This window comes from Myotis davidii, unplaced genomic scaffold (assembly GCF_000327345.1).
Source record: "Myotis davidii unplaced genomic scaffold, ASM32734v1 scaffold115, whole genome shotgun sequence".
NCBI lineage: Eukaryota > Metazoa > Chordata > Mammalia > Chiroptera > Vespertilionidae > Myotis > Myotis davidii.
Window position 1 is genome coordinate 2,408,741 of NW_006291010.1, and position 9,864 is coordinate 2,418,604.

Here is a 9,864-nt window from a genome sequence, read left to right on the forward strand (position 1 = left end):
TTCTCGGTCCCTCCCCACCAACCTGCGAGCGGGGGCGGAGTGGGACTGGCAACTGGCAACTGGCCAGCGGGCTGAATTGCTGACCTCTTGGTCCCTTCCCCGCCCCCCCAACACTCCCCCCTTCCAGGCTCCCATGGATCAGTGCTGGTGAATGGGGGAATCGGGGTGGGTGGCGGGAGGACCAGGCTTGCTGTCAGACCATTGGGATCCCCAGCTCATCCCTGTCTGCTGGGGGTCGGGGTGGAGGGGAGGGGGCTCAGGCCTGCAGGAAAGCGGGTGCTGGCAACTTCACCTCCGTGCATGTGAGCCCGGCTGCCGCTGATGGAACACGCTGCCCGCTCGGGGCCACTCATGCCTGGACGGGTACGTCACCGGCGTGTCCCACAATCTCTGTCAGCGCCTCAAGCCCCAGCAGCAGTGGCAGCATCACCCCGAGCAGGCAGCGCGTTCCATCAGCAGCTGGCCCAGCGCACGCACTTGGAGGTGAAGTCTCTGGCGCCTGCTTTCCCGCAGGCCTGAGCCCCGGAGCAGCCGCGGATGAGCTGGGGATCCCCACAGCTTGACAGCCCAGCAGTGGCAGAGGCAGTGTTCGACCTGGGGACTGGCGAACCGGCAGAAGATGGTCCGGATCACAGGAGGCTAGGCCTAGGGACCCTACCTGCATGACTTAATCGTGTGCTGGGCCTCTAGTATCCAAATGAAGCACCTCAGAAAAATGGTTATGTGGAAGAGACTGAACTCTCTAGTCTTATTTTTAAATTAAAATTTTAATTTTATGGCTGTTTTTCATGGAGAATCATTTTTTTTCTCCAAGAGCTGGAGGAAACCTCACTTTTCATTACCATGAGTTATTTGATAAATGGTTATTTGACATTGTTTTGGGGATGGACCAATGCTCTGTTAAATCCTAAGAGTTGAAAGGACATGCATTCTAGTTCCATCTCTAGGACACTGATTAAGTGTTTTAAAGTAAGTCACTGGACCTCTCAAAATCTTGTCTCTAAATGAGAGGCAGCAGGGCTTACATTTTTTCTTCAGGGATGGGAAGAAGTATAAGACATCAGTAGCTGCTGAAAGACTTAGTTTGTCCATATTTTAAATTTTAACTTAATTTTGCTTAATTTTATTTATTTTAGAAATAATGAATCTAAACACCAGTAGATTGATTAAAATGGGAGGAACTGACCATTTTCTTTCATTGTAGAGGAAAGTCCCTTTCAAATAAGAACAAAAATAAAATGTGGGTTCCCATGCTACTCAATACTTAAGGAAATTTCTTACAGTCTTCTTATTTAAAAGCTCCAGTACAAGAGAAAGAAGTTATCAGAATTTTAATAACCAGAGATAAAATTATAATTTAAAGTAGGAATTTTATGAACGAAATAAACTGTAATTCAGGACTACTAAGACATATCTTAGCCTATATCATTTACATTTTAAAGGTTTTGAATTTTCTAAATTTTCCATATTTGAATAATTATTTTTATCACTAGAAAAAGGTAAGTAATAAACAAAAGATAGATTTAAAGAGTAGAAAACAGATTTAAAGAAATAATCAGCTTATTTTCTAATTTTATTATTATTATTTTCTTTTGGGGGGATAGGGGCATCCAAAGAGCTTTAGTATGTCACATGACTAAGTAAAATGTAAGTGTAAAGGAGTTGCACTGATGTTTTCAGTCCAGAACACTTAATAGAAACCAGAGTAGAGAAATGGAGACACCATTGGCTTCATCTTTGGTTGGGGCTTGGATATAGAAGTAGCCAGCAGCTATAAACCTCTTGCCAAGTATACTGAGCAGTTGAGGGCTGGGGAATATTGACTTGATCTTAGAACTTGACTGAACTAAATGCCAAATTCTAATTTGAAGATGAAAAACTGGATGTCTGAGAAGTGGAACGATTTGGCGATGCAAACAATAGACTCCCAGGTTAAAAATTCCACTCTTGGCCCTTCTATTGAGTTAATCCTTTTTGCAGTGGGTACTTAATATGTTTTATAACTTAGAAAGCCAGAGGATCAAAGCAATTGTCTAAAAATGCACACCAAACTCACCTTTGCGGTAAATACCTCCACAAGTAAGCAGACTGCAACAGCTTTTTCCATTATTTGGTTCAACACTGATCTAACTCATAGGGTCACGTGGTAAAAAAAAAACAACTCAAAAACTATTCCACAAAAAGAAAGGTGATTTCTTTCTAAACTAATTCCAATAAACCCCAAATAGGAAAGTTTCCGTGTTTCTGATTGCTTATGAAATTTGCCTACCTTCCAAGCTGGTCCCCAAGCCACCCTCCGAAGAATGATGCAATCATTCCACCAACTGCAAAGCTGGACACAGACAGGGACCATAGCATGGTGATGAGGCCAGAATCTTCTTCCACAAGCTCTTCCTCAGGCGGAGGGGTTGGCGTTGAATTCATTACGTTGGGGGTTCTGGGCATTTCCTCTGTACTGGCGATAGCATCGCTGTTGAGAGCTTTTCGGTCAGCCAGCGGAACATCCAAAACATGTCTATAATGGGTTATTATTATCTGAGAAAACAAAAACATTTCAAACAATCTATATATCTTTATTCATTTTTTTTCTTTAGAGTATATGTTAGGTATTTAAACATGATTATTCTAATTATGTGCATTACATACATACAAACACATGTAGATTTATTTATAGTTGACATCATAATAATAAAAGGCCAAGAGGCATCACAGCCAAATGACCAGTCGCCATGAGGTGGCACTGACCACTTCTTGGTCCCTCCCCACCAACCTGCGAGCGGGGGCGGAGTGGGACTGGCAACTGGCAACTGGCCAGCGGGCTGAATTGCTGACCTCTTGGTCCCTTCCCCGCCCCCCCAACACTCCCCCCTTCCAGGCTCCCATGGATCAGTGCTGGTGAATGGGGGAATCGGGGTGGGTGGCGGGAGGACCAGGCTTGCTGTCAGACCATTGGGATCCCCAGCTCATCCCTGGCTGCTGGGGGTCGGGGTGGAGGGGAGGGGGCTCAGGCCTGCAGGAAAGCGGGTGCTGGCAACTTCACCTCCGTGCATGTGAGCCCGGCTGCCGCTGATGGAACACGCTGCCCGCTCGGGGCCACTCATGCCTGGACGGGTACGTCACCGGCGTGTCCCACAATCTCTGTCAGCGCCTCAAGCCCCAGCAGCAGTGGCAGCATCACCCCGAGCAGGCAGCGCGTTCCATCAGCAGCTGGCCCAGCGCACGCACTTGGAGGTGAAGTCTCTGGCGCCTGCTTTCCCGCAGGCCTGAGCCCCGGAGCAGCCGCGGATGAGCTGGGGATCCCCACAGCTTGACAGCCCAGCAGTGGCAGAGGCAGTGTTCGACCTGGGGACTGGCGAACCGGCAGAAGATGGTCCGGATCACAGGAGGCTAGGCCTAGGGACCCTACCTGCATGACTTAATCGTGTGCTGGGCCTCTAGTACCCTATAAAACAGAGGCTACAAATTCCAGTGCCAACAGGAGCCAGGCAGGAACAAATAAATGAAGGAGGCAAGGGGAACCTTAATGACTCGAGGACTGAAATACTTCTCTACTATTGAGGATGTAACAGCGAGAGAGCAGGATTACGGTCCTCATCTGCCCCACCTGGAGGAAGCTGCAAACAGGAGACTAGTGTTGATGAACTTTAATTTTTAAAAAGAAGATGGAAATCTGGGTTTTCATGTAAAAACTGCCAAGTCTTAAATGCTGTCTACTATTCAAATTGAAAATATTCTGCAGGCTAAAAAGATACAAATCTGCGCCAGTGTTACCCCTGCACAAGAGGATTTAAATGGACTTATGGAAATATTTTAATGGAAACACAAAAGTAGATATAAGAAAAAAAATTGGGAAAGATACGATGAGGCCCAAAATAAAGTTAGTATACAAAATTCAAACACTAGGTGCTATATCCTTGCTAGAAGTGAGCTATAATTTAGCAATAAACTTCGTAGCAGCCAAGGTATAGAGAAGGAAACAATTGTGTATACTGATGAATTCCAAAGATGAAAAAAAAACCTCAGTGGCCCCTGAGAAGGCACTGAGCCCTAGAGGACCTCACAGAGTTCAGTGGGTGACAGAATGAACAATGTTCAAAACTGAATTGCACAGAGCCATACGTTATAATGTGGCCCACTAGGGGCAATAATCATAGGAAAGTATAACTGAGTATACTTTCAGGCTATCTTCCTTCCATGCTGTTCCTCTCGATAAGTCTTTGGTTACTATTCAGCAACAGCGAGCTGCAAGGACCTCTGACAAGGGGTGCAGCGGCCCTAGGTTCAGGGCAAAGTCCTAGGTTGCAAAATCAGCTGAGTAAGGGAAGGAACTGACATGTTATAATAAAAGAATTCTGACCAAGACATTTGCCTCTTAGAAGGTCATGCCATATGGATAACCTACACAGAAAAGCAACTGTAAGGAAATACCCAAAATGTTCTCAGCAGTTTTCTCTATGTGGTAGGATAATTATGGTGATTTCTTTCCTAATCCTTTCGGCAACGGGCATGTGTAGTCTTCATAATCATAAAAGGTGTGATTTACAAATACCCTTAAGATAATTCCAAATGTCCTTCTGCTAATAATAATAATAATAATAATAATAAAAGGGCCTGACCGACTCTTCTGATGTAACAGTGTTTAAACACAGAAGGGAAGTGTCTATAAAGAGGGCACTAAGCCAGATGCCAGTGGGGAATCTGGTGTTCAGGTCTGTGATTGAAGGAGGGAAGCCTTAGATTAATTTTTCCTCAAAGACTGAAAAGGATGGTTTAAGTAAGAATTTGAAATAGTCTCCCAGGAAAAGAGGCTCTACCAATTATGGTGATATTGAGCCAAATTTCAGGAAACCTGATAAATTGGCACATGTCATTACCCACAGAAAATAGCCCCCCTCTTCCTATCCCCACCCCACTCCACACAGTGTTGTATCCTAAATCTTTCAACTTCAGCGAGGCCTGCCACACTCATGAAAATGGGTGGCACGTAACCGGAGCACATCTTTTGGTCCAAGGAGCGACTCATTTCAGATGATGGACTGACTGGCCAGCACACATTTCACACATTCACACCCTGCGGGGATCTTACATTTTTCTTGGAGTCCAATGTTGTAAGAGAAGCAGATGAAATATGATCGATTTGTAGAAGTCACCTAACAAATATTTGCACTTGCACCTTATGCCAGCCTTCCCCGCAGCATCCATTCTCCCTCCCTTTCTCTTTCTTTGTCTCTCTCCCCTTCACTAAACACTTTATTGAACGCCCTCTTTACACCAATCATTGTGCTTGGCACTGGTGATACAAGACATCAATTCCACACTAAGGAACCTGACAGTCTGAATTAGGGCAGAGGGAGTCAAGTCCTGGACACCGCCCCCCCCCCCCCCCCAAAAAACCCCTCCCCCCCCCCCCCAGTTCGTTACAGGTTGTGGGAGCTGAGAAAAATGGCATCCCTCTCCTGTCCATTCACTGGATATCAGAGTAGAGATGCACAAAATCAATGAAAAAAACTGATAGAAATTGTTTGATATTTAAAAAAATACCCATCCAAATGATCATCACAGAGAAAACCCAAATGTTGTTGGACTTCTTGACTATTATTTAAATGTTTTGTATTATTTTCCTTTGAAGCACCTATAGGAGACAGGAGTTCAGGGAAGGACTAGAATCTTTTTAATGTTAGTGCTTCTAATGGTTTTAATCTGGCCAGGAAATGGGTGAGAGAAGGCTGTTGGGAGGCTGAAACTGGGGAGAACATTTAAAGTTCCTGATGCACAGTGAGTTGGTGCTCAATGCATTTGTGCACAGAGTGAATCATATCCTTCTATGGCTTTCTCATATTCCCTGGTATTTTCATTTGTGTATGACTGAGAGGTCTGAGTGAACGCTGCAATAAATAAGCTTTCAAGCTTTACAAAAGATATCCTAAGGCACATGGTATTCTGATTAAAGTTTTCTGTAAGCTCAGCAAATATCAGAGTCAAAGATCAAGAATTATTGCTGTTTACTTTGAGGGTTATTAAGTGATGAGGCGTCAAAGTCAAGTTCTGAGGAACCACGCACATGATACCTGACCGAAGGCTGTTCCCCACGTGGACACACTTCATTTCTCTGTACAAGGAACAGTTATCTTTCTGTCATTGACAGAAATTGCCAAAAGGAGATTTGAATTGTGAATGTTTTACTTGCCTGTTGAGGGGCATTGATCACACCAATGTCATATCCAAACTGGAAGGAACCCAGCACCGCAGTGAAGACAGTGAAAACCAAGGTCCCGGTGATCTGTGGGGAATGAGACACAGGGCTGGGAAACATGAGGCAAGGTCAGCTACCCATCTACTATCAGGCTACAGTTTGGACTTCTGGCAGGCTCCACAGGCTGGTTCTTGTTCCTTGATACTCACAGTGAGCCCTATGCTCCCAGCAGGTTCATTCATGCCAGAATGTGAGAGTCATTCATGGTTTCCTTTACACTGCTGAAGTTGAAAAGAGTTGGGGATAGCTTTTTCCAGGAGAAGAACCAAAAATCTGGCCAGTGCAGCTCAGTGGTTGAGCATTGACCTCTGAACCAGGAGGTCACAACTGGATTCCCAGTGAGGGCATATGCCTGGGTTGCAGGCTTGATCCCCACTGTGGGTGTGCAGGAGGCAGCCTATCAATGATTCTCTCTCATCATTGATGTTTCTATCTCTCTCTCCCTCCCCCTTTCTCTCTGAAGTCAGTAAACATATATTACAGAAAAAGATAAAAACAATCATTTATGCTATTAAGAGAAGTAAAATCAGACAGCAATAACAAAGAGTTGGGGAGCTCCTGGACATTGCTATGGTACAAAAATACTTCAAAATTTATACAAGGGGCACCAACCAGTCTTTATCATAATCCACATTAATATCCAGGTAATACTTCAGGATTTTCATATAGTTGAACCTAGAGTTGTGGGTTAAGAGCTATTATTCACCCCTCACTCCCTATAGCTATAAAAACAAGCAAACAAACAAACAAACAAACAAACAAACAAACATATAGAAAGGGGCAGAGCATTCATCCTTTTCAACTTATAATTATATATCTAACCACCTCAGAGAAACCTTATCATGCATTTAGAGCCATATGGAAGGATATTTTATATATGTGTGATAGCAAAAATTATGGAAAGAACCTAATGTCATTCAATGGGAAATAGCCAAATAAGTTCAAATGGATCATGATATATATACATCAGATACATACAAGCTGCTATGCAGCAGTTAAAATGAATATTGTGGTCATGCACTGACATTGTTAAATGACAAAGGAAGTTGTATACTCTCATTAATGTTTTTCAAAGGCTTAAATCTGAGTATTTTTTGATCTATGCATGTTGTATGTAATTCATAGAATATGTTCTTGAAAACCATAAAAGGGGGAATGTGAGATCGGAGAAAGGGGTTAAAGTATTTTTTCTCTTATTTATATTATTAGACATTTTATAAGAAAACTATTTCATGTATAATATCTTCATTTTCCAGGTGAGAAGCTGAGTCCAAATCCTTTGCCTGAGTCAGCACATTCAGAATGAGGGTGCAGGTCTTCTGGCCTTTCCTCTCATGCTCACCCCTTCTCTTCCCAAGTCTGGGCGGATTTACAAAGCCAAAACATTGTGCTTTACCTCAATTCTTGTTCCTTCTGGGTTCCATTATTAGGCAATTTCTCAGTTCTCAAGAAAGGTCCTACAACATAATTTCTAAATTCTCCTACGGGAAGTCAATGGTAGTTATAAACGAAGCTTGAGCATCTGCTAGGTGCCAGGCAGGGTGGTAAGCACATTATCTTCCCTTTCGTAGTATCTTCCAAACTTCAGTTATTTGAATGCCACCTTCATGATTTTTGCCAAAGCTACATACCATCTTTATAGTTATTTACTTAATATCTGTCTTTATATTGTCTTCGAAGTTCTAACTGCATTAGCTTTATTTTGGGCTATAATAGGGAATCCCAATGCCCTAATTATTCTTTAAATATACATTATATAAATGCACAACTATTAATACTAAAATATTTGTCACCTGAGTATCTCTCATAGTATCTCAATTACTGCCTGATCATAAAGAACTTTTATAATCCTGAATATCCTAGATTACATCCTTATGCTATATCCCAATATGTTCTTATTTTATCACAATATAGAAAATCCAAGCTCAGGTAAATAACAACCCTGGCCTCAGAGCAGATAAGTAGCTTCACCACATCCCAAACCCAAGCCCGGCTGACCACAAAGCCCATGCATCAAGCTTTGTCACTTTCTGAAATGAAGAAATGCCCAGCAGAATAACTCACACCAGATCAGAATTTAGAGGTCTACCCTGAGAGGGGTACAGATTTACCTACTGGCATGATGTGTGTAGGGGTGGGGGCATTTGATGGGGGAAAAACTAACAAGGGAGCAAATAAAAATACCCTTTCTGTTTTCAAGTTTTTATTTTGAAAGGTATTATGTTTTATTTATTTATTTTTTTATTGATTTAAGAGAGGAAGGGAGGGGGAGAGAGAAATAGAAACATCAATGATGAGAGAATAATTGATCATCTTTCTCCTGCACTCCCACTATTGGGGATAGAGTCTGTGCCTTTGACCAGAATCGAACCCGGGAACCTTTAGTCCGCAGGCCGACACTCTATCCACTGAGCCAAACCAGCTAGGGCAAAAGGTATTATATTTACAGAGAAGTTCAAAGACTCTGTAACCTTCACCTGTGTTGGCCGATGGTTAACACCACATTTGGTTAACTCTCACTGTGTGTGTGTGTTTGTGTGTTGTTGTTGTTGTGGCCAAATAATTTCAAACTAGGTGGAAGATATTTGTGTCACTTCACTCCTAAACACTCCAGCATATTCTCACTAAGAATAAAGACATTCTCTGGCATAATTACAATGCCATTATCATATGCAAGAACCTACTAGATATACAAATGTTATGTAATATGCAACCCCTTTTCAAAATTTCCCACCTGCCCCCATACTGTCCCTTAGGGCTGTTTTCTTTCTCCTTCCATGAACTAAGAGCACTTGCTGCATTTGGTAGTTACTTCCTAATTTTCTTTAATCTAGAACAATTCTTCTACCTCTTGTTTTTTATACATTGACATTTCTGAAGATTTCATTACAATTTTCATTATGAGTTAGATTCAGGTTAATCTGCCCCCCATTTTTTGCATATTCCTTTAGTAGTATGGTTATGCAGAATCACTTGAGAAGAAGTTACATAGATTAGTCAGAAAACAGAGCAAATATCCTTAAAATCCTAATTACTGAACAAGAAATTAGGATTCTAGCAGCCAAATGAACTATCAATTGACCAAGAGAAGTAGCTTTGATCTGTGGTAGCTATATCCAACATCCCCCAAATCCTCCATACACTCACTGACTTGAACGGCTTCGCCTATTCATTTTCTCAAAGTCGATTCAAAAATGAACAGGACGCTGCTTTACCTGATCTGTCATTTTATTTGCCTGGGAGTCCTCCTCTTAATTCCAGGTCCTGTAGTGAGTGTGGCACATGCAGCTGGCCAGGTCCTCTCTGTCTTTTTTTCAGCTTTCCAAGACTAGTTATACATTACAGGAGAAAGGGGAGGGCAAGGAAGGCATGGGCATAGTAAAAGTCCAAGTCTAATCTTGCCAAGGGTATTGATGAGAATTGAATCATTACATGCATTGCTGCAGAGACCTGTGGCTTTCATACCTTTGTTCCACCAGGAAAGAACATAGGAGCAGGTCCTTTAGGCATAAGTTACAAACCAGAGGCAGTCACATTTTAAAGCGTGAGCTAAGTGTGGCAGTCACCGGGGACAGGTGAAAAGCAGATGTGGTGTGCTGGGCTGCCATGCC

General features: G+C 42.7%; 1 protein-coding gene across 3 annotated transcripts in view; it reads right to left on the reverse strand.

The window, feature by feature from the left end:
• The window catches only part of SLC2A2 (solute carrier family 2 (facilitated glucose transporter), member 2), a 25,887-nt gene extending 16,298 nt beyond the window's left edge, over positions 1 to 9,589 (reverse strand). The window contains exons 1-3 of one of the 3 annotated variants that reach the window (XM_015564175.1): positions 9,469 to 9,589; positions 6,188 to 6,302; positions 2,270 to 2,535 (exon numbers count right to left, since the gene is read on the reverse strand). In XM_015564175.1, the coding sequence (XP_015419661.1) occupies positions 2,270 to 2,445 (176 nt within the window). In that variant the 5' untranslated portion in view covers positions 2,446 to 2,535; positions 6,188 to 6,302; positions 9,469 to 9,589. Of the gene's footprint in view, positions 1 to 2,269; positions 2,536 to 3,406; positions 3,610 to 6,187; positions 6,303 to 9,468 lie in introns of those variants that run through there. The other 2 variants (XM_006764104.2, XM_006764105.2) reach the window with 2 other exon arrangements.
• Positions 9,590 to 9,864: the final 275 nt, after the last annotated feature.